We start from the raw sequence: 25,612 nt of genomic DNA on the forward strand, positions 1-25,612 counted from the left end.
AGTGGATCAAAACCTTTCATCAAAATTGTCCTAGAACCGAAACAATACCCATTCTTGTCTTAGGCCAACTTCGATTAACTTTTCTGATCCACTTCAAATGTTGACTACTATATACATATATATATATATATATATATATATATATATATATATATATATATATATATATATATATATATGTATATATGAAAAATTAAAATAATTAAATTTTTACAATATTAGTTTGGACTTTTGATTTTAATGCTACCTTGGACAGAAGAACACATTTCTTTCCAAAACATAAAACTATCTGATTGCAGATTTTTGAACTGTAGTGTACAAATAGCAAATATTTAAATATATTACAGCAGTTTTTTTTCCCATTGCACAATTTTTTTAATTATGGCATTGCTTTCTGTAAAGCTGCTTTAAAGAAAGCATGCTGTGGATTTTAATATAATTATGCCATCCTTTACAATTCTTAACTAATTCATTATCAAACATTACCATGAATACAATTCATGGCAAAATTATATTTGTGGGTATTAGCAGTGAAAAAGTCCTCCTCAATCCTCAAAGACAGCTGTATATGTAACAACACACCTATCAAGAACATATATTGAAAATTAAGTTTCAAACCAAAACGTCACAGACAAGCATTTATATAGTTTATTCTAAGGAGGCTTGTTCATCCATAAATTAACCAAATGCTAAATCAAATTTTGCAAAATAGCTCTCCAGTTTTAGAGGAACCTGAAAGTGTATCATCCCAACATTTAGTGGGACTTCAGCAGTGTTATATTGAGGAACACACAGGTAGAACGAACATAATGTAATGCGAAGTGGGTTGAGTGTGTTTGATCATTTGTAGACATGAATGTATAGGTGAACAACTCTTAAAACTGCTGACATGGAGGAAGAGAGGGAAAAACAAACAAAAAAAACAATAACAGCCATCTGACCAGGCATCTAATGCAAAACAGGAAATGGACAAAATTTGAATGAGGTGTTAAACAGAGTTCACTATACACCTGAGCAGAGAAGGCATGTCTTACAGAACACATCCATCCATCCATGCATCCATCAATCATCAAGACACTCTCACAAGCTGTCAAAACTGTATGCAAATACAGACTGAACTCTCTCTGTGGATTTGCACTATGTATAACGAAGAAGGAGCAAATCTTTTCTTTATTTTCTCCTCCATCATTAGTGCAAATAGCTCTTCAGAATCTTCTACAGTACGCTACCAGGACATAAGCATTGGGAATGTTGATCAAAGACAAAGTATTCACCTGTGTGTATTATCTGAATGAATTCAAAGCATCTTTGAAATGGGTCTGGTTCAATTAATTGGACTGTTTTTCACTGCAAAATAAAGTCTAAAAATTAAAATGCAGGTATGAATAAAGTAAAGAAATATGTGATTCTTCTAAAAATCAGAAGATCAGCTCTACGATCCAAGGCCTTCAATCACTTTCTCTAAGCGTGTAAGTGACAGGTTAATATTAGCAGTCTTTCACTTCCACTATTAAGTCAATACACTTTTTTTTTTATTCATCACACTCTTCTTCCTCCTCTTCATCATCATCTTCATCATCAAACTGGTCCCTTGAATCCAAATCATCCTCATCTTCAATCTGTGGGGAAAAAGTCAAACCAAGAATAATCTTAAAAAATACACCACAAAAAAGACATTTGATGGATACAAAGCCAGTGAAACTATGTTCTAGAGTGCTGTGAGGAATGTACCGTCTCTCCCAAGTCCTTGAGTCTCTGTTTCAGGTTCAGAATCTTCTGGTCCTGGTCAGCGAGTAGCATGAGAAGATCGTCCTGCTCCTTCTTAGACTCCTGCACCTCCTGCTGCAATTTGCTCTTCTCTGCCTGCATGATGGCAGCTGTGCTCGTGGCTGAAGCAAGTTCTTTCTCCATCAATTCCTTACTCTCCAAAAGAGTTTTAACTTCACCCTGAAGGACAAAGTAGGACCAAAAAAAGCAAGTGTTAAACAGGAAATTATGTAAAATGTAAAAGCACATAAAATCAGTAAATGCTGTAAAAAGGAAGGCAGCCATTTAAGGGCAAGACACCTTGAGCTTTTGCGTCTCTGCTGTCTGAGCGGAGAGCCTGCTCTCTAACTCTGCAATCTTCTCTGTGTGGACACTATCTTCTCCTGGAACTGCAGCCTGAAAGAAAGACAATACTGCACTTAAAAGCACAATCACTATTGTTTAAAGGTTTATGGTCTTTAAGATTTTTTAAAGAAATCATTACTTTTATTCAGCAAGGGTGCATCAAAAGTAACAGTAAAGACTTTTTTGGTAACACTTTACAATATGGTTCCATTAGTTAATGTTATTGTATTAACTAACATGAATGAACAACGAACACTACATTTATTACAGTATTTATTAATCTTTGTTAATGTTAATTAATGGAAATACAGTTGTTCATCGCTAGTTCAGTGCATCAACTACTGTAAACAAACACAGCTTTTGATTTTAATGCGTTACTAAATCTTGAAATTAACAATTAAGATTAATAAATGCTGTAGAAGTATTGTTCATTCTTAGTTCATGTCAACTAATGTACAGTATCTCACAAAAGTGAGTACACCCCTCACATTTCAGCAATCATTTTTAGTATATCTTCTCAAGGGACAATACTATAGAAATGAAACTTGGATATATTTTAGAGTAGTCAATGTGCAGCTTGTATAGCACTGTATATTAACTGTCCCCTAAAAATAACTCAATATACAGCCATTATTGTCAAAACAGCTGGCAACAAAAGTGAGTACACCCTAAGTGAACTTGTCAAAACTGTGTCCAAAGTGTCAATATTTTGTGTCAAACCATTGTTATCTAGCACAATCATTCTGGGCATGGAATTCACCAGAGCTGCACAGGTTGTTGCTGGGATCCTCTTCAAATCCTCTATTATGACATCATGGAGCTGCTGGATGTTAGACACATGGTGCCTCTCCACCTTCCGCTTGAGGATGCCCCATAGGTGCTCAATAGGGTTCAGGTCAGATCACCTTCACCTGTACCTTCTTCAGCAAGGCAATTGTCATTTTGGTGCTGTGTTTTGGGGTCATTATCATGTTGGAAAACTGACGTTCGGCCCAGTTTCTGAAGGGAAGGCTTCAGAAATGTACAGTACATAATGGAACCCATGTTTCCCTCAATGGACCGCAGCTTCCCAGTACCAGCAGCACTCATGCAGCCCAAGCCATGATGCTACCACCACCATGCTTGACTGTAGGAGATACACAGTTTTCTTGGTACTTCTCACCAGGGCATCACCACACATGCTGGACACCATCTGAACCAAACAAGTTTATCTTAGTCTCATCAGATCATAGGACATGGTTCCAGTAATTCATGCTCTTGGACAGGGTGTCTTCAGCAAACTGTTTGCGGGCTTTCTTGTAAGCCAGCTTCAGAAGAGGCTTCCTTCTCGGATGACACCAACGCAAACCGACTTGTTGCAGTGTGCAGTATATGGTCTGAGCACTGACAAGCGGACGTTCTGCTTCTGCAACCTCTAAAGCAATGCTGGCAGCACTCATGCATCTGTTTTTTGAAGCCAGGTTCTGCACCTGACGCACAGAACGAGCACTCAACTTGGACCCCTTGGTCTTGGACCTCTGTATGACCCTGGCCACAATACTGTAACTCAGTTTCAGGTTGTTACTGAACCTCTTATAGCCTAGGCCCTCTTTGTCGAGAGCAACAATCCTAATTCTCAAATCTTCAGAGAGTGTGAGAGAATTGTACTCAAAGCACCAAATTTTAACTGCTCTAATACAAGATACACAACTTTGTACGGTCCTGTCAAGCAGACAAAAACATGAACATGATGAATAGGACATGTGGCTTTGCATGGTTAAATGACATAGTGTTGTTATCACTTAGGGTGTACTCACTTTTGTTGCCAGCTATTTTGACAATAATGGCTGTATGTTATTTTATTTTCAGGGGACAGTAAATATACACTGCTATACAGGCTGCACATTGACCACTCTAAAATATATCCAAGTTTCATTTCTATAGTATTGTTCCTTAAGAAGATACACTAAAAACGTCACAGAAATGTGAGGGGTGTACTCACTTTTGTGAGATACTGTAGTTAACTAATGTTAACTAATGAACCTTATTTGAATTTCAAATAAATTCTACAAAAGTCTTTCATCAAATTTGTAATAATCCTGAAAAAAATCAGTTTTCAACACTGATAAAAATAAATGTTTCTCAAGCACTTCCGAAGGATCATGTGACACTGAAGACTGGAGTAATGATGCTAAATATTTAGGACTGTCATCACAGGAATAACATTAAAATAACATTTTAAAATACCTTAAAACAGAATTTTTTGTGCAATCTGTAGGATCCTGATACCTTGTGAACAATCTAGTGTTTTCTGGTGGACTCACTATGAAATTTGTTTCCCCATTTTGAATCTAATTTCAATTCAGTATCATAAAACTACTTAAAGTTTCAGTTAAAGTTTAATTAAATAATATTTAAATATGAAAACTAAAACTAAAACCATTATTGAATAATTAATTAAAACAATTGGTAACACTTTACTTTAAGGTGTCCTTGTTACACGTTATACGTATTTACTATTAAAATAACAATAAATTGTGCATTATTATTACATGCAAGTAACCCTAAGCCAAACCCTCATCATTTCTGTTGCTATTCAAACTGCATTTTAGCAGGCTATATTACACAGTGAAACCATGCCCTCTCATGGCTTGTTTTTGTTAGTTTTTTTTTTTTTTTTTTTTTTGCAGAGTGAGTGACACATTAAGACGATACATCCCCATTTACTCAACTGCTGCTCACGGTGTGAGGTGTTGCTCTTGCAGTTGCTGTTTTCTTTATTAATTAAAATATATATATATATAAAAAAAAAATTACTACGATACTGATATCGAAATATAGGTGGTCTGTGGGGATGCTATCTGAAGCTGAGGCTACAGTTTGCTGGGTTGTATTGTCTGTTCTGTTACTGAAACACACTTACTGTGGTCTCAGATCCTCTGAGTAGCTCCTGTTTTTCACTCTGTAGTTTTGTGATCTCTGCGGTCTTGCTCTGCAGCTGAGCTTTTAACAACTCCACCTCCTGCAGTCAAACATAAAAAAGCAAAAAAAATGTACTTTTAACTATTTTCATTTTGTATATAAGTGTTTTATTTGCAATACAATATAAGTGTTTTGTATGTAACGTAATGAAGAAAAATGTTGGAAGTTCACCTTTTGTAATTCTGTGACCTCTGAAGTCTGTGACCCCTCTGCTGATGGTACGCCTTCAGCTTTCTGTAGGGAACAGACCAAATATTTCCAAATATACCACTGCTGTTCAAACATTTTGGGTCAGTACGATTTTTCTACAAATTTCCTATTCATAAAAGTATCACACATAAAAACATTAAGCAGTTACCACAAAAAATATTAAGCAGAACATCTTTTTGTGAATGTTTTTTGGGCACCAAATCGGCATATTAGAATGATTTCTGAAGGAGCATGTGACACTAAAGATTTGAGTAATGGTTGCTGAAAATTCATCTTTACCACAATGTGAAAAATAACATCTTAAAATATTAATAATTAGTGCTGTCAATCGAAAAAAAAAAAAAAAAAAAAAAAAAGAACTAATCAATCACACATTTTTCTGAAATTTTTCGTGATTAATCCCACCTAACATTAAAGTTCTTAAATATACTTTTATATTGCAATGATTTCACATTCAATATTTTAATTAATGTAGAAACCACATAAAGACAGTATATTTTTACTAGTTGTTAAATTATTATTTTTTTAATGAAGGTGACTATCACTGATACCAATATTTCTGATGTCTCTAGGAAATTGTTCTTTTTTTCCTAATATTTAACCATTGACTATAGCCATTTAACATCACAGTATAATTGAGAGACATCAATTTTAACATTAGACTTTAAAAAACAACAACTTATAATTTAAGTGAATTTAAAACAATCTTAACATAAACCCATTATTTATCTGTGCCCTTCAGCAAGTAGATCATATACAGAAGTGAATAAAGTTATCAAACACTAAATACTAAATTAAATATAGACTAATCCTTAAAGCTACAAAAGTTGATTTCCTCTTATTTTTGTTCTTTGATTAATAGACATTACAGCAGCTGTGTTATTAGGTTTTTTGGCTGCTATTATTTTAAGAGCTGCCACTGTTGATCGTGATGTGGATCTGACACACATGCTGACAGTTTCATTCATGCTTTAATATGAAATTATACGTGCTACAGTGCACATCACTGCATTTGTGCGTGCGACTGAAGAGCGTGTGCTGCGAGCACAGTATAACAGCTGACAGGACAAACGGCTGACATATGGCCTGACAACATCTCATCTGACCGCAGTTCACTGTTCTACTGAAGCTCCCTGCACCTTTCCTGTGCTCGTTTGACTAGCACCTGGCCTGAAGTGAAGTTGGAGTGCGCATCTGAAAAGTCTCCTGTTTGATGTGGTTATAAAGACATTCTGCGACTAAATAAACACTAAAAAACGAGAAGCAGCAGCTGTATGTGGGGTGGCCAACACTAGCCCCAACTCTGCATTAACATTAAGATGGAACAATTAATCACCTGCATTAATGCACTAATTTTGACAGCACTAATATTAAAAGAGAAAAGAGTTATTTTAAACTGTGATAATTTTTCTCAATATTACTGTTTTACTGTAATGACCCCAAACTTTTGAATGAAATGTAAATGATACTCTAAAAGTCTAAGATATTAGAATACCACTAGAAAATAAATTTCAATTCCTGAAAGACTGAACACACACATACCAGGCTGGTTATTACAGAGTCCTTTTCAGTCAGCTGTGTCTGCAGCAGCTGGTTTTGTCTTTGTAGTTCCTCAAGTTGTTCTCTGAGTTGGCTCAGCTCCTCTGGTTGCAGGCCGTTCACTTGTGCTGCCTCTGCCTGATTACCTGTCTGCTGATTATCTTTACCTGCAATGTAAAGAAAGAGTAGACCACTTTTGTAACAGTAATTGCTAATAAAAGATCACAAATACTACTGATATATATATCTGATATTTGTTCAGTACCTAGTTTGAGTTTGAGGATGTTGTACTGATCTTTGTGCTGTTGGATCTGAGAGAACTGCTGTGTTATGGTGCTCTGCAGCTTTTCATTCTGAGAAGTCAGCAATGTTACTTGCTCCTTCAGCTCATTTATTTGAGAATCCTGCAATTAAAGGGGAGTGAACAGAGGAGAAATAGTGAATTAATACGCAATTTAAGATTCCTTCTAAAACCCTACAGAGGAAAGAGAAATCAGCGGCAGCGCTTAAGCAGGGGTTTTCTTTGGTTATAAATTTAATATGTAATCCTTATGGCAATTATAATTCTATAATACTGTAATATAGGGCTGCAATGATTAATCGCACGATGTATACTATAATAATACTACCTACTATAATAATAATACCTACTATAATAATATCAGCCATATTCCAAGCCAAAGTACATAAGGATTCACTTCTCTGGATTAAGATCCAGTAGGGCTACATATGGCAGCAATCAGAGCTCTAAATAACCAGGTAAGTTATCTGTTTGACCATTCTTGGTCAGATTTTCCACATTTTTGTGAAAAGCCTCTTTCAAACATGGTGTTCAAAAGTTGCTTAAGGTGCGTTGGCTGGATCACAACATAAATACTCATTTGAATTTACTGCCATATCAGCTTCATGGTAGGTACAGATAATATTCAAATATCAGTAAACAACATCTTATAAAAAGCACAGACAATTCTTTGCAACATGACTACTTTATACAAGATTCTTTACAGTGCCTTGCAAAAGTATTCAAACCCTTTCTCTCCCCCAAGCTTTATGTTGCAGCTTTATGTTAAACTGCTTTAATTTGTTTTTCTTCACATCACTTTACACTCCATACATGATAATGACAAAGCACAAAACAGATTTGTGACAACTTTGCAAATTTATTAAAAATAAGATAATAAATGAAGTACACTGCATAAATATTCATACCCTTAACTCAGTATTTAGTTAAAGCACCTTTACAGTCTTTACCTCAAGTCTTCTAGGGTATGATGCGACAAGTTTTGTACATATGGATTTGGGCCACTCAAGGACAGTTGTCTATAAGCCACTCTTGCTGTGTGCTTAGGGTCATTGTCCTGTTGGAATGTGAACCTTCTGCCCAGTCTGATGTTCTGAATGCTCTGGACTGGTGTTTCATTAAGGCTATCTTAAGTATTTTGGTGCATTGAGCTTTCCTTCTCTTCTGTCGAATCCCTTAGTCCCTGCCTCTAAAAAAAAGCCCCACAGCATGAGGCTGATACCACAACGCTTTACTGTTGGGATTGTACTCTGCAGGTAATAAGCAGTGCCTGGTTTCCTGCATACATGATGCTTGGAACTGAGGTTCATCAGACCAGAAAATCTTGTTTCTTACAATCTTAAGAGTTCTTCAGGTGCTTTGTAGCAAATTCCAAGTGGGCTTTCATGTGTTACAAACAACGTTTTTGTTTTGTGATTTGTGCTTTGTCATTATGGTGTATGGAGTGCAGATTGATGTGGAAAAAAAAGTAATTTAAAGCATATTAACACAAAGCTGCAACACAACAAAATGTAAAAAAAAAAAAAAATTAAGGGGTATGATAACTTTCGCAAGGCACTGTACATGTACTTGTTATAAAAATTGTTTGTGTTTTTAGTTGGGAAATAATTTATTTTTTCAATAGAGCTTATGGTTTTAATACAAAATAGGCTGATGAGGTGTGCAAATTATTGTCGCCTCATGAATAACCCAAGAGCACTGAATATACTTACAGACACTATATACCTCAAAATATCGATAAGACTACTTTGAAACCTTGCATATGTGAGAACACAGTATAGTTTGATGTATTTTTACCTGTTCTCTTATCAACTCTTTGTACTGGGTTACAATGCTGTCATGCTGTTCTAGTGTTTTCTTCACCTCTTCTTCCTTTTTCTCTTCCTCGCTTGACTTAAGCACTGCTTTTGTTATCATACCTATGAACAAATGAAAAACCACATAACATGAAAAAAAGAAAACACTGTGGATGAGGTAAAAGGATCATACTATGAGTATTCAAATTTTCTTTAAAGGAACAGCAACAGAATGGACAATTTAATTCAGAGAGAATGAATGACATTAGCAAAATGAACATTTTATAAAGCACAGAATGAAAAGTAAACTTTGAAGAAAAAAAAAAAAACACCATTATGCCACTTTAATACTAAACATAAAATGGCAGTGTTAAGAATGCAGAATGCAGGCTATATGTACCCCTGGACTCTTAAAGGAATAATTCACCCAAAAATGGAAATGTTCAACAACGGAATTTCTGCATCCGATTTAGACTTTAATTTAATACTGTGCATCTGTGATTGGATCACTGACAGATGTTTATAACAAGGGAAAAGAGCTATTTGTTTGTGTTCAGGATTCCAACACTGACCTTCCAACTCTTTGACAAGTTTGGTGAACTCATGATCAAACAGCATGTGCTCTGGGGTGGAAAAGGCTGGCTGAGGTTTCTGAGCGGCACGAGAATACAGTTCGTGTTTGGTTATAAAGCCCAACTTCTCCACAAAGTTTTCCTTTCCTATGCGCTTCTCAATCAACTGCTTCAGCTTTTCTCTGTGGAAAGGAAATTAAAAATATTTTGAGAAACAGTGTGCACAACTCTTAATGATGGCACTGGGGCAAATGTTGTAAGAAGCACTGTCAATAGCAAGATGTTAATTTACGAGATTAATTAGATACACTACCGTTTAAAAGTTTAGGGTCAGTAAGTTTTTTTTGGTTTTTGAAACACGTTTCTTGTGCTCACCAAGGCTGCAATTATGTGATCACAAATACAGTACAAACAGTAATATTGTAACAGTATTACAACTCAAAAGAACAACATTTATTTATTAATAATACATAGGCCTGGTTTCACAGGCAGGGCTTAGACTAAGCCAGGACTACACCATAGTTCAATGTAATTTTTGTAATGTAACTTTTCAATGTAAAAAACAAAGGCACTGATACATTTTAAGATCAGTCAGTGTAAGTTTCTTTTAGTTGAAACAACTCAGACTTACATTTTAGTCTGGGACTCGGCTTAAGCCTTGTCTGTAAAACCAGGGGTATGTAACATGCAAACACATTTTTTTTTTTTTTTTTTTTTTTTTTTTTTTTACAAACATATATTTAGTGTTTATTTAACACCAATCTGTCCAATTACCTAATTTTGTATCCAGTTTTACACAATATAATACTCATATCTGCTTTCTAAAAAATGTTCCATGTTCATGTAATGTTCCATGTTCATGTAAACATCCATCATGATTTTAAACCAACTGACAGCCCTAGTTATAAAATGAAGAAATATGAATACATGAAAGTATGAGTGGAAATAGAGAAAAAAGGTAAAGTAAGAACATACTTTGTGTAATTCTCTAAGCTGTTGTCATTATAGTAGATACAAATGCCCAACAACAGAGCACACAGACCCTGTACCAGTCGCTCATCCTCACCCAGGTTTTCTGAGATTTGACCTGTCAGCTGAAAACAGAACTTAAGGAAGCATAATGAACAGAGCCTCTGACAAACAAGTAACTGTACTTAATAAAATGGCATGAGCCAACAAAGTGCACACTGGTTGTACTCTAGTCTGCAAAGATTGAAAGCTGTAATGTGGTTGTTGTAAATGTAATTCAACGACTAGCTGCGATCAGACCTGGTCACCTTCAAACCTATAGTCCCACTGTGAATTATTAACTAAGATTCAAACTTTATCATGATTGTACAATGAGATTAGTCATACACTGTTTGTGTACATCAGCAAAATAAATCAGGTGTGTGTGTATGGATAAAAGGATACAAAGGGAACATTATCTTGATTGTGCAGGAAGTGCATGACAGCGATAGGACAGTTACTGATCCAAGTGCAGAGCAACATGAGGAGACCGACCTTCGTCTGCACCCTACTGCCCTGTACACAGAAACAAAAACACAATTATACAGTCTTAATCACACACTCATACTGCCATACACATTTATGTTGAGATAACAATCTAAGAAATGAGCAAATAAGTTCATAAAGAAACTACTGCAAGAAAGTCACATAACATTGTAAAACATCTGTAATTTTGAATGAAAGTTATTTTAGACAATATTTCCAAGGTCCTCCAAATCACATTTGCTCATTTCTGTAGAAAAACAATAAACAGCAAGACTGCAGAGGGTTGCTTTTTTGAGTTAGAACTGTGCCGAGCAGTTGGAGCCCATCTAACCCTTGTCTTTGACCTGTTTTGCTTGCAATTAGAGAGTTGATCTTACAAAATTTAAAAGAAGGATATTTCATTAATTAATTCACAAATAATAAAATAATGAGAAGTATAAATTGAAAAACGTTTGTTGTTATGAGGATCAAATTGTTTTCGACATGTATGAGTCAGAGAGAGCGTTGTGTGTATGCTATTTTTGTAAGAATTCGTTCCTATTTCGAATTTCAAGTGACCTAAAAACCAATCCATGTTCTATCACAGCATATCTGCAATTAGTAAACTGTAACTAACAAATGCATTTTATTCAAAAGTCTACAGGCTTTCCAAGCTTTAAGAACTGTCAGAGTTACTCTTTTTAGTTAATTAGCTTTTGAGGATAAAACGCCATCATAATTATCTAAAAAAAAAAATTAGATTAGGTCTATGACTTCCCATTAATAAAACATAAAGTAAAATATTTATAAGTTATGTGCAAAAACAGCAGTAGAAAACATCAAACACAAACTCAAGTCCACCGAGACACTTGGAACACAAACATAAAATCTGGAGTGCCTCAATGTGAAACGTAACCTCCAAAGGCAAGACAAGAGTAGCATCCCAAATGATGTACTATACAATATGCTAACGCTACCATATACTTTATTTTCAGTCAAACAACTACATCATGCAGATATTCCTAGAACACTGCGTATTTTAGTGTTAATGCACTTACATGCATTGCTTACACTACCGTTCAAGGTTTTATTGTTCAAAATATGCTTCAACTTTTCAATATATATTTTTTTTTTCAAAGAAATAGCGTCTGTAAGTGCGAGCTTATGTAAATCAAATTTTAGGGGTTAAAAAAAAAGCATACTGGAAATTTTCAGTGATAAGCAATGTTAAACTGCAGTTCCAAATCATGACATAAATTAGTAAAAGAGATGCTGGGAGAGAGTTAATTGCTGAAAAACTGAAAATCAACACGTTTATAAAAACATTTTGCAAATAGCAAAACAGGAAAGTACTGGGCAGCAGGAAAAGCAATCAGAAATATTAGTTTTAAGTGAATATTTACTGTCACAAACTCATTGGACTTGCAGCCACCTGAAAATGGGTGAACAACAGTACAGATTTCACAGATTGAGTCTGAAACATCTGTATCTTCCAGAACAAGCCCGAAAGACCAGAGCATGCGGTCAGCAGTTGAAAATCAAATGGTCAAAGCCAGGGCTGCCAGGGTCAGTAGGGGACACAACAAACAGGGCAGAAACAGCAAACAGAAGAAACACAAAACACCTAATGAACCCCCAATGTGGAAAATGAGGCCAAGCCACACCATCACATCAAACTGTCCACGCTAAAATACTCACCCTCCGGTTGAGCTTATCACCCTGCAAAAACCACAGCACATTTCACGTTGAAATTTAGTGACAACCACAAGGTAGCATTCCCATATGAGTTTCTAGTGTCCCCAAAGTTTGGGACACTTACCCCAGACCTGTTGAAAAAACAGCTTAGACCAGTATGAACTTAATGGTCTAGGCTTGCTTATGCTGGTTTGGTGCTGGTCAAGCCAGGGCCATAACCACCACAGAAATTAAGAGGTCCACTAGAAATGGCCAAATTGTAACAAATTGTGCTCATCAATGTTTACTGTTCACTGAAATGGAGCGCAAATTCCAGCATGACACTTCAGTACTTTTAACAGTGAAAGAGTGCAAGACTAGATTTAAATAGCTAAACATTTAATATTTAACTGATTTACTAAAAAATGTTAATGACAAACAGTAATATTCAGTAATACAAACTACTCAAACTTTGTCAAATTTCACTGTTTTAAATAAAAAAATACATGCTGTCATTTATATGTTTCATGTCATTTTTAAACATTTGTAAAATAATACAAATGTTGTATATTTCAAAAAATATTTGCAAATGGTTCAAATTATATTCTTCTTCTCGAATTTTTTTGCCCCTTAAATTCATTTAAACTTATTTAATTTCTTTAAATAAAAAGACCATTACCATTGGAGTCCCCCAATGTTCAAGACATGGTAATGGCCTTGGGTTTAGCTGTATAGCCATGCTGCTAGTGTGAACTTGATGGTTACCCTAAGAACAAACTAGCACACCAGCACCCCATGCAGTAGACCAGCAACCAAAACACAACATAGTCTGGTCTTTTCAACAAAAAAGCAGCTACGGTAGAACTACTGAGGCAAAAAATAATTTTTTTTAAAAAGTTTCAATACCCTTGAATACAGTTCATGAGCTCAAAGCCTTAAACCCAAAATGCTGACTAAACAGCCATTGATTCTAACACAAGCTGCCACATTTTTAGGTTGAGAGAGGGTACCTGGGACAGGATGTTGGTGCACTGCTGGAGAAGTGAAACTGGTGGCTTGCCGAGACTGGTAGCCAATTGTACCCGCAGTAGCTGTTCTTTCTGGGTGAGGTTATCCTGCAGCGCATGTGCCAGAGCCACAGCGGCACACCAGTTTGACAGAGAATCCGCTGAGAACAGACCTCCACACAATAGCTGTCCCGCTGAGATAGAGTTAGCTGAGGGAGAGAGAATCATGACGTGGGTCATAAAATGTACACAAATGACAAGGAAAAAAGTTTGAATGTAAAAGTTTGACTGAAATCAAAAATTTTAACTGTGAAAACAAAAATGCATGCAAAATAACTAGAGAATTTATTTAAAATAAGTGAAGCTAATTAAATTATAATAGAATTTTATAAAGAAAATAACAGCTACACTGGGATACAGCTTTTGGACAGAGAAATTGTCCTTCTGCTGTTACCATGTACGAAACAATCAACTGAAGTCACAGGATCCTTGAAAAGTCAACACCAAGGCATCCATTAATGGCAGAACTAGTCAGGGGACCCCTTACCATCTATAGTGGAGGGCAGCAGTGTGGCTACAATCTCCCCCTGTCCTTTATGGTTCTTGTACAGGAAGCATTGGAAGCAATAAAGTACAGCACAGCGGAGAACAAATGGCTGTCTCTCGTTCACCATCGACATGAGAAGAACCACAATTGCAGGCCTGGAGAAAACAGCCAACATGTTCATGTCACCAACTCTTCCTTTTTTGTTACTGTTTCAATAAACAGTGCTAAGGACAAACCAGACCTTGGTGGATTGGATGGTGCGTTAACTGATGCAAAGTAGTCCTGATTCACTTCAGAGCCACGTATAACTTCTGACACAGTATTGATGGTCTGCAAAAGAAAGACAAACAGAAAATACTTTTCAGAACAACAAGAACAACTCTCCATGAGTAAAAAACAGCAGCTTTGAGTAACACACGTTTTTTTTTTAACTGAATGCTGCGCAGTTATGGGCTGTTCACACAGAATGTGTTTTTGACTGTTTCTGCTAGCGCCTTCCCTGATAGTTTACTCAACCCCATGTCATCCAAGATATTCATGTCTTTCTTTCTTCAGTCACAAAAAAACTGAGTTTGAGAAAAACATTCTGGGAATTTCCAGCAATGATGCTCAATGGTAAAAAGGTTAAAAATGTAGTTTCAGTGCAGCTTCAAAGGGCATTAAACGATCTTAGTTGAGGAATAAGGGTCTTATCCTGCGAAACGATCAGGAATTTTCTTAAGAAAAAAAGCAACAAAAACATTTATACACTTTTCAACCACAAATGCTCATCTTGTCTAGCTCTGCAATGCGCATGCGTACTCTGTGCACTCTGGTTCAAGACAGTGAGGGTAGGTCGAAAAACTTCCATCTAATTTTCTCCTCCAACTTCAAAATCGTCCAGCTGTTTTACCATTTTTTTTGTAAAGACCGTTTGACCTTCTTTGCACATTCGCTTTGTAAACACTGGGTTGGTACTTCTGCAGCGATGTAGGATGATTTTAGAGTTGGAGGAGATAATGAGATGAGTTTTTCAATCATCATAACTGTCTTGAACTGGAGTGCACAGAGTACGCATGCGCATAGAGCTAGACAAGATGAGCATTTGAGGTTAACAAGTATATAAATTGTAAATTTTTTTAGAAAATAACCAATAGTTTTGCTAGATAAGACCCTTATTCCTTGGATGGGATTATGTAGAGCCCTTTGAAGCTGCACTGAAATATCCTGGAATCTTTTCCTCAAAAAAAAAAACGTCATTTCTTTGTGACTGAAGAAAAATATGAATAGATATGAACATCTTGGATGACATGGGGGTTTAAGACTTTAACCCATTAAAGATTAACATTAATTACAACAAAAAGCTGCGTGATGTGGCATCGCATCAGTATTTTTTACTGTTGCAGTAAAAATATTAACAAGTAGCGACAGAAGCTCACAGAGTGGAACCATTTCATGTCATCAAAATAATGACGCCCCCCCATAGTCCAAAATATGTATAAAATGATGTAGATTTTTTAATTAAGGTAACTCTTTCAAGGGTTTTCTACAGCATATTTCAGTAACAGACATTGTTTATGATATATTAAGTCATATAAGTCTTAATACCTGGGGTTGCCTTTAATTGCAAAAACACATACTGTGTCAATGACCCCTTGCTCCCTAAGTTCTTAACAGGAATCCACTTCTTTGAGCAGTGGTTTCACTATCTGATGTACCTACACTGGTTTCTATAATAATGACACAGGTTATGACAGTAACTTAAACAACAGAGAGCTGTGAGAATTTTGCCGCATGGTATCTCACAGCAAATTTGAACTCATAAGGTGCATGAGAGAACATAGATGCAGCACTACATTGCTGGAGTCCACACATAAACATTTATACAGTACTGCACAGTGAATGACAAAACAAATTAATGGAACTTTAATCTTCACTGTATGCTGGATGTATTTTGGTAGTTAAATCGAAAAGTACTGGTCAGAACCGTGGCAGGCGACTAAATAATGTTCACTGGCTAATAAGCTGTTAGACTTTACTTGCTAGTGATTGAGTTAGAGGCTAAAAATAAGTTTAGCACAGATATATTTTCTCGCCTACACTACATTCTGACTAAGCGCTTGAGAGTTTTACTCTTCAGCTTTACAGAGCACTATTCCTATTTATATCAACAGATGCACAGTGGTATTGCGAGACATGTGGATAACCAAACAGCTGCTGATCCCCATTGACTTCCATTGTATTTTTATCCCAATACTATGTAAGTTAAAGTGGACTGCACTCACAGTCAAAGAACTATACTTTGAATGGCTATCATGCTCAGCTGTCCGCTAGACAGTGGAATATAGATCTTAAGTGTAAACAAGGCCAATGAGAATAAGGTTCTGACAGCAATCTGACCTCTGTGAGAATGTCTGCAGGAACACCTGTGGCCATAAGGATGGTGCAAAGCTGCTGGAGGAGACCACACTGGAACATAGCCTTCTGACAGCTGGCTGTGGCCCCTGGAGAGTTCACTGGAGAAACCATCACTCGCACCAGCTATAGAGACAAAACACAACGAGAAATTTTAATTAATGTCCACATAACAAAACAATGCTCACTGACTTGAGTTGCTTCTATGCAACCTGGAAATATTCTTTTTTGGGGGGAATATTGAAAAGCTATTTGTACTTTAAAAAAAAAAAAAAAAAGGCATTTATGATTATGGTAATAAATTAAAATAACATGATAACAAATAACAGGTTGCAATGTAATGCAGCATAACAGACTGCTTTTGTGCAGGTAAAATAACTGGAAGTGAATAACACCGGATCCCTTGCACATTCAAGTTACCAATAGACATGTCTGCTATTGCATTAAATATAAGTTGTGTAATATTGCTGGATCATCAACATAATAAAAAGCAAAAATAGTAATAAATGATACAATTTATTATCATTATTACAGTTTTTCTCGATTGCTAAAACACTATAACCAGTCTTTTAAACTAAAATTTCAAAACCATAATGCCATTTTTCAAAAAGCACACCCATTTCCCTGAACTATAAACACTATTCCCCTACTTTAACACATGAGTCAGATTTGTGAACTGTTACTGCAAAACTCTACACACAAATCCCTACATTTCTTAGTGCTTACCCCATGTGGTCATTTAGAAAGCACTAGTATTCAATATTGTTCACTAAAGTCTGCAAAGTTTGAGCTCAATTAGCACACAATTACCCAAGTGGAAACACTAGGAGTCAAAATTTATCACACATCAATCAGAACCTTCGATGGAGATAAAAGGGCCAAAGTCAGCTTACAGTTAGGTGCATTTCTCAGATCAGAAATGAAATTCTCAAAACTACTTGTTCAACCTCCACATCATCTAGTCACTTGTGCACATCATAAAATTTTTCTAATTTTTTAAAAACAAATTGCGTTTGCTTTGGTATGTTCATGCAACTGATTATGCAACTGATTTGTCTGCGGTTTCCTACATTATCAGTTCCTATTGTTATGTTGCTCAAAATGTATTACATGTATATAGTTCTCTGTGCTATAGTCTTACCCCTCAAAATATCAAGTCATTAGCTCATGGAATATGTCTTTACAGTAAATGCTAAATTTTTGATCTAGTTGTCATAAACTGTCAAGCATATTCTACACATTTCTATTAGACCTTTTGTAAATTTGCCATGAATTGTTCAAGTGAATATTGACTTTCACTAATGTAGAAACTACAGATCAACCAATGATAAAGCAGTTCTCTGAAACAGCTCAAAGGTACATCTCAACATCTCATGAACCTTCAACTAGAAAGCACATATAGACAGAGGACAACACAAGAGTTACAAATTCTGACAGTGGACTTTCTAATTTATATTTCCGCCTTTACTCTTATTTCTTTTTCTTTTCTATTTCACAGTGACTTTGTAATGTATTTGTGTTTTATTTATTTCTTTTTTTTATCTATATATATATATATTTTTTTGTCAGACGACTACTAAAATTGTAAGTGTGAATCCTATCCGGTCTTTTTCAGTCATAAACCCCGCATACAGTAATGTGAAATTTCGAAGAGGAAGAGTAGGAGGTAAAAGAGAAAGAGGATGAGACAAAGGAGGAGGATGATGACAACAACATGGAAGAGAAATAGGAAGGGCAAGGGCAAGAAAACAAGCAGTCTCATATATTTTAGTTGATGCATGCCAGGGTTGGATCAGGCTTGCAAGAGGATTTTACCACTGCTGCCTGTCCAGGGCCAATTTAGTCTGTGATGTTGAGGAGGTTCTTTGGCCTGTTCCAGACCAAAGACAGGATGCTGGGGCAGAACAATTATTTTTGTTGTCTACAGTACAATAAATTAAGGATTAAAACACTTGCAAATGCATACATTTGTTGTGTTCATCATGTGAATTTTTTTTTTTTCAAGCAACACTTGTTACCAGTTTTCGTAGTATTGTTTTGAATTGATCTCATCAGTGTGTAAAACTGTGTTGTAGTGTGTGTGTTTTTGAGGGTTTGTGTGTCATGTCTGAGAACAAAGTTTGTTTTTTTCAGCAAGATTGAATTGTTTTGAGTGGAGAGCTTCATTTTGACCTGAATATAGTAAGTTCGGGGAATTGAGTTAGAAGTTACGGATTTGTGTTTAGAGTTTTGAAAAAGCGAGGCATAATTTCAAGAAATGTGTTTAAGCAATTGAGAAAAACTGTATTATAATTACTATTATTATAACAACTAGAACTATTCAAGTAATCTTAATAAAAATGTAAAAATAAAGTTTTAATTCCACAATAAATCTTAATGTAACTAGTAAGCATTGTAATACTAAGCACAACATTGATTGGAGTCTTCATATCAGACCTGCAGCATTAGATGGAGGTTGGTGACCTTCTGTGCCGACCAGCCAGAGTTGTCATCCCCCACCTCAAACCACGGCTTCATCTTTTGGATATAGGATCCTTCTTTAAAAAAGTTCTGGTTGGAGCTGTTGTTCTTCAGGAGGTTGAGCAACAATAAGAGACAGTCCTCCACCACAATACCTGTGAGATGAAGATGTAGCTTAATGAACAATCCTTGAATTTCAGGGTGCCATTTTCTATTTTAAAAATGAAATTTGTTTGTTTAACGGTATACCTCCGTCACTTGAACCCTCCTCTGTGATAATTTCAAGAAGTCTCTCAAATGCATTTTCAAAAGCCACGATTTTCTGAATTGCAGTGTTGCCTTTGGTTAGCTGCTGCAGCAGCAGGAGACCCTAAATGGGGAAAAAAGTAAATTGGTTTAATTTAACCTAAAAAAAAAAAAAAAAGGGCTTTCTGTAGGAACACTCATGTTAATGTAGAGCTTACATCATGTAACACTTACATCATTACGGATAACTTCTCTGGAGTCAGCAAGAAGATCCATTAACCTGGACACTCCTATCAAGTGTGAAAACACAGCAACATTAGACACCAGATATTTAGAAAAGAATCCATACAGCTTTAAATAATGCTAATGTTGATAGGTGAGCAAAAGTCACTACAGATATCAACCTGTGAGTGTCCAGTGAAGGCAGATTTTATCAATGTTGAAAAAAAAAAAATGATTGATGAAAAGTGCTGATAAATATTTAGTGGAAAGTGAGATAAATCTTTCTTTTCAGGGTTCTTTGAAGAGAATGTTTAATAGAAACTGTTTTTTACTGGCAATTTATTACCATTTAATGCATTGTTGCTGAATAAAAGTACTAATTTCTTAAAAAAGTAATAATAATAATTGTACTGACACGCATACTTTTGAACGGTAGTAAAGACAAAAATAGACGCTCATAATCCTCTAGTTTATATTCTCTTTGCATTATAGCTCTGGACATACTACATACACTGTAAAAAATAAAAAACACAATTTGTTGAGTCAGCTTAAAATAATTTGTTACCCTGCTGCCTTAATTTTAAGTTCAGTCAACTAAAATAAGTTTAATCAACTTGAAATGTTAAGATGTACTAAGTAACAACTTAGATATTTGTGTTTGCTAAACTTAACAGAGGGCTAAATCAGCTGCCTGATTCAACTCAAATATCTAAGTTGTCTCTTAGTATAATTTAACATTTCAAGTTGAATAAACTTTTGAGTTGACTGAACTTAAAATTTTAAGGCAGCCAGGTTACAAATTATTTTAAGTTGACCCAACAAATTGTTTTTTACAGTGTACTCCATTGCTACATATTAGTCTTTAACCACTAAACATATCCTCAAGCCACATATTCACAGCTTTTGTGGCTGCTTTTGGGAGTGGCATTTATTTAGCGATTAACTGAACAAAAGGGTGCTGCAGTTTTGTCACATTGTTTGCTTGCAGTATATACAGTGCTGCTTGAAAGTTTGTGAACCGTTTAGAATTTTCTATTTCTGCATAAATATGACCCAAAACATTACCAGATTTTCATCCTGAAAGTAGACAAAGAGAACCCAATCAAACAAATATTTTTAAAATATTTTCTTTGTCATTTATTGATTCAGGAAAATGATCCAATATTGCATATTTGTGCGTGTGAATATTTGCTTTCTGTATCTGGTGTGACCCCCTTTTGCTGTAGTAACTGAAGGTAAAGTTTCTTGTAAATGCTAATCAGTCCTGCTCAATAACATGTAGGAGTTTTAGCCCATTGCTTAGTGCAGAACCACTTAAACTCTGTGATGTTTCCTCCTAAGAATAGCTTGCTTAGTTCCTTCCACAACATTTTAATTGGACTAAGGTCTGGACTTTTACTCAGCCATTCCGAAACTTTAACTTTGTTCTTCTTTAACCATTCTTTGGTAGAATGACTTATGTGCTTGGGGTTGTTGTCTTGCTTTAGACCCACATTCTCGAGACTCTGTTCTTAAACAGATGTCCTGACGTTTTCCTTTAGAATTTGTTCTCCTGATGGTGGGCTCATGAACATTAACATTAGCCATTGTGAGAAAGGTCTTAAGTTGCTCAGAAGTTACCCTGGGAACTTTTGCAACCTCACAGACTATTACACGTTCCACTTTGGAGTGATCTTTGTTGGTCGACCACTTCTTGGGAAGGTAACAGTGGTCTTGATTTTCCTCCATTTATAAGCAATCTGTCTGACTGTTGATCTGTGGAGTCCAAACTCTTTAGAGAGGGTTTTGTAAACTTTTCTAGCCTGATGAGCAACATCAACTCTTTTTCCAAGGTCCTCAGTAATATCATTTGTTAGTGACATAATTCACTTCCACAAACATGATCAGACTTTCATAGATCCCTGTTCCTTGAATAAAACAGGTCACGTACTGACATTTCATAGTCATTGCACTGACTGAAAACACCTCTGCACAGACAGACTCCAATTTCACCTGCTCCAAGAGATTCACATACTTTTGCCACTCACAGACATGCAATATTGAATCATTTTCCTGAATAAATAAATGACAAAGAAAATATTTTTGTCTTATTTGTTTGATTGGGTTCTCTTTGTCTACTTTCAGCACTTGTGCAGACATCTGATGATGTTTTAAGTCATATTTCTGCAGAAATATAGAAAATTCTAAAGGGTTCACAAACTTTCAAGCAGCACTGTATATTGGTAATTTTAAAGCAAGCAGTGCAATTCCTAGCAAATCATTTCAAATGACCACCAATGCTTTGGTTCTAAAACTTCTTTAGGTATTAAAAGATGTTTTTTAAATGGTTAGTTCGCCCAAAAATGAAAGTCAATAGGGACCAACTTTGTGTTCATGAAATAAAGTCAGTGAGAGTAAGTAAATGAAGACAAAAATTATAATTTTGGGGAGAATTATCTCTTTAAGTAGACCATCAGTACCAGCAAATAGTTCTTTACACTCAGACAAATAAATTTTGCAATGATGCTTTCTTAATTACAAGAGAAGAGCAAGTTTTTTGGACTAACCCATTGGGCTGACCAGGATGATGCCTTGGACCTGAGCACACTGGTTTTTCAAAAGAGCAGTTAGGAGCTTAACACCTGGCCAGCGGACATGGAAGTCAAACTCCTACCGAGGGCAAAACAATCACAGAACATCAGGAATATGTTAAAAGAATATGGAAAGCAACAAAAAGACAAAAGTATAGTTGGCAGATGAAATATCAGTTCTAGCTTACCTCCAACAGTGTGAGGAGAAGTGTGATATTATCTGGTTCCCCGACAAACTTCTCAGTGAACTGAGCTCCCAAATCATCCTCCTGCTTTTGCTGGTTCTCCTCTGAAAAGAGAAAATGAGGCACACAGAAACTTATTCTTTGCCGTTTTTACTTTCTTGGATTATTTTAACACAAAAAAAAGCGCAGGGAGCAACACAAAAAGATATGGAAAGGAAAGATATGAAAACTGATACTAGGAGAAAAGAGATACTGTGTGCTAAATCTGAACAAACAAAAACTGTTTTCAGTACATATGTTATCAAGACTCCAGATGAAAGAGCAGTGGAACGTGTCTGCTGACAAGAAGCGTATTAATACAAAGAAGGATAGAAAAAAAGCACATCACCAACAGGTTAGGAAACTGGAGAGAAACTAACATTAAACTAAACTAAAATAAAACCACACACCAGTTAAAGCTTAACCTCTCCCACACAGAGAAAAATGTATTTTTAATATTAGGACAAGACAAGGACATAGCTTGAGAAGTGCAATTTTCATTCTTTTTTCCAACAGAAATTTGATTTTGGGGAGATTTTCTTTGCTGAAAGTAAACCTAAACACAATCTTTAAAAAAACACGGTGACATAGATGGAACCACACACTAAATCCAATTATTATGAATTAATAATTATAATAATAATGTTATTTATTTTATTCTTACGGACAATTTAATTATTAACTCATAAATCAATAACTTGGAAGCCTGAAAACAACAACTAACCTATGTAATCAGTGCACTAGCTCAACCTTTGATTGAGCTAAACATAAGGAACAACTGTCTGCTACCAAATCTGAAGTAACAAATTTAACAAATTGATCAAAAGAAATGTTTTGGATCATTTTCTAATCTCCCAACCAGCAGAAGAAACTACTATTGAAAATGCATAATCTGCATATGACCTGTTTAAAAACATCTGGATGTGTTGATTAGATTTAAATTTCTATTCATTTACAAATCTTTTTATGATTTAACTGAACATCTGTTAAACTGCGAAATATCAATTGAGTATCATATGCAAAGTGGAGGTATTCTACAGGGATTTAAGCATGGATGGGCTAGCGGTTAGACAGCATCATGCACAAAAAAAGTGCTTTACCTTCAGAATCATCTGGTGGATTAAACATGGAAAGAAAAAGGAGGAGGATCAGATATACAATATTTCCCTTCTCATCGAACAAAATTGCAAGAGGGAGACTAGTAACAGACTGAAACAAGGTTTACAGACTGTAAGGACATTTTAAAGAAAACAATTCATTTGAAGCCCAAGACGCTTTATGGATGTTGAAAAAAATTAATTAAAATCCCAACCAATATCTAACCCAGACAAAATAAAGAATATAAACATACCTGGTTCCTCCTCTTCGTCACTGCAAACAATATTGTACAAAGTGTCCAAAGCGTAACCTAGGATTTCAGTGTCTGTCCTGTTTAAAAAAAAAAAATCAAAGACAAGTCATAATATGTGGAAAATGTCTTTACAATTAATGTAATATTTTTGACCAAAGTTTGAAACGTACCGGTCAGTCTGAAGTATACGAACCAAATGATCCATAGCCATTGTGCCAACCTCCATACGGTATTTCTGCAATTAAAAATCCACTTGACACATGTTCTACAAACAGTTATGTATACATTTCTGTTATAGATATTACAGATATCTCATGTCTGAGACAAAAGTGTTTTAGAGGTATAGGAGGAAGTATTTTATCACAAAAATGTACTCACACTGCCTTTAATGTGAAATATAAATCATTCGGTGAGATTTACGCAGCGTGTACTCTAGTTCTTATATTTTGATATTCCATCATCTACGCATTATAAACAGTGCCCAATTTAAGACTTATTATCAAACAGTTAACTCTGTCTACACATAATAACACCAATAGACCATAGTTTAGTTACATCATGCTGCAGTATTAGTAAGTAAATAATAAATAAACTACTGTTTGGGGAGGTACGTTTTTTGTTTGTTTGTTTGTTTTTTTAAAGAAGTGTCTTATGCTCACAAAGGCTGCATTTATTTCATATCAAAAAAACCCATTGAATTCCTGTGATTACAAAATTTTCAACAGACATTGCCCCAGTCTTGAGTGTCAGATGATCCTTCAGATATCATTTTATCATGCTGATTCGCTGCACAATAAACATTTCTAATTATTATCACTGTTGAAAACAGATGTGCTGGCTAATATCTTTGTTGAAACCATGATGCATTTAATTGCACAATCCTTAATGCATCCTTGCTGTATTTAATTTTTTTTTACCTTACTAACCCACACTTTTAATATTTCAATTACGAAAAATCAACATGACAAAACATTAATTGCTGGTCACCTTGGACAGAGATTTGAGGGCACGGACAGCATCTCTTCGATCCTCCAACAGGGTGGATGAAGCCACTCGGTCACACAATTTTTGAATCTGACAAGATAGACAGACACACAAGAACAGTTTGTAAATGCTTTGGCATAAAGTGAAATAAAAAAAATAAATAAATAAAAAATAAAAAAAAAAAAAAAATATATATATATATACATATATATATATATATATATATATATATAGGCAGCACATTAAACAACAAACATACAGTCTAACTGAACATATGCTATTCAAACGTCCTTTAGTTTATATTAAGGTTTATGCATACACAAAAACACATGCCTGATTTGGAATTGTCAAATCCTGATTCATATGCTTCGTATATATTCATATTTATACACATTCGACTGCTTATCTGTTTAGCCTTACGTAATGCTTGTTATTGGCCCGATAAACAGTTGCATTCACTTGTCTATAAACTGTATTAATTTGTATTTATTCACACATACATTTACTTGTTTATGCAGTAAATAAACTCACTGTTTCTGCTCCAGTCGGCTGTTGGCCTGTTGGATGCCTTCCCACTACTTCCCAAATGTAATTCATCCTGCTATGTGTCCGCTTTAGGTACTATTTTGAACGTCGATAATCAGATAGATTAAACGTCAGTTAAAGTAAAAAGAATTTCCAGGACAGCCAGAGAGTAAATGTCATTAAAAACAGCAGCTGCCTGATGTTGATCTCTCAACACACCAGCACCCAGCCCGGAACTGACTCGGACGCGCATGCGCAGAGACGTGGCGATACGTGGCTGACCACAGCGTCAATGACGATAATTTAAAGAGACAGTTACACATAAACACCATGCTGATTAAATATGTGACCCTGGACCACAAAACCAGCCCTAAGGCTCAATTTTTTTAAATTGAGATTTATACATCATCTGAAAGCTGAATAATTTGACAACATTTGAAAATC

General features: G+C 35.4%; 1 protein-coding gene across 4 annotated transcripts; it reads right to left on the reverse strand.

Annotated features, from left to right (window-relative positions):
- Positions 1 to 625: 625 nt before the first annotated feature.
- uso1 (USO1 vesicle transport factor) lies at positions 626 to 25,424 on the reverse strand. Of its 4 annotated transcripts, XM_051110763.1 has the most exons (26): positions 25,175 to 25,424; positions 24,647 to 24,733; positions 23,830 to 23,894; positions 23,660 to 23,736; positions 23,409 to 23,420; positions 22,273 to 22,373; positions 22,061 to 22,163; positions 19,527 to 19,582; positions 19,296 to 19,416; positions 19,023 to 19,201; positions 16,572 to 16,712; positions 14,434 to 14,522; positions 14,193 to 14,347; positions 13,649 to 13,854; positions 12,663 to 12,683; positions 10,905 to 11,015; positions 10,467 to 10,585; positions 9,492 to 9,673; positions 8,921 to 9,042; positions 7,088 to 7,226; positions 6,826 to 6,989; positions 5,245 to 5,307; positions 5,015 to 5,113; positions 2,068 to 2,163; positions 1,732 to 1,947; positions 626 to 1,619 (listed from the first exon to the last, which is right to left on the reverse strand). In XM_051110763.1, the coding sequence occupies exons 1-26, from the start codon at positions 25,238 to 25,240 to the stop codon at positions 1,533 to 1,535; spliced, it is 2,877 nt and encodes a 958-aa protein (XP_050966720.1). In that variant the 5' UTR covers positions 25,241 to 25,424; the 3' UTR covers positions 626 to 1,532. The 4 variants fall into 4 exon arrangements, with proteins under 4 accessions (XP_050966720.1, XP_050966728.1, XP_050966737.1 ...); XM_051110771.1 differs by lacking the exon at positions 23,409 to 23,420; XM_051110780.1 differs by lacking the exon at positions 12,663 to 12,683.
- Between the last annotated feature and the right edge of the window lie 188 nt (positions 25,425 to 25,612).

This window comes from Labeo rohita, chromosome 1, assembly GCF_022985175.1.
Source record: "Labeo rohita strain BAU-BD-2019 chromosome 1, IGBB_LRoh.1.0, whole genome shotgun sequence".
NCBI lineage: Eukaryota > Metazoa > Chordata > Actinopteri > Cypriniformes > Cyprinidae > Labeo > Labeo rohita.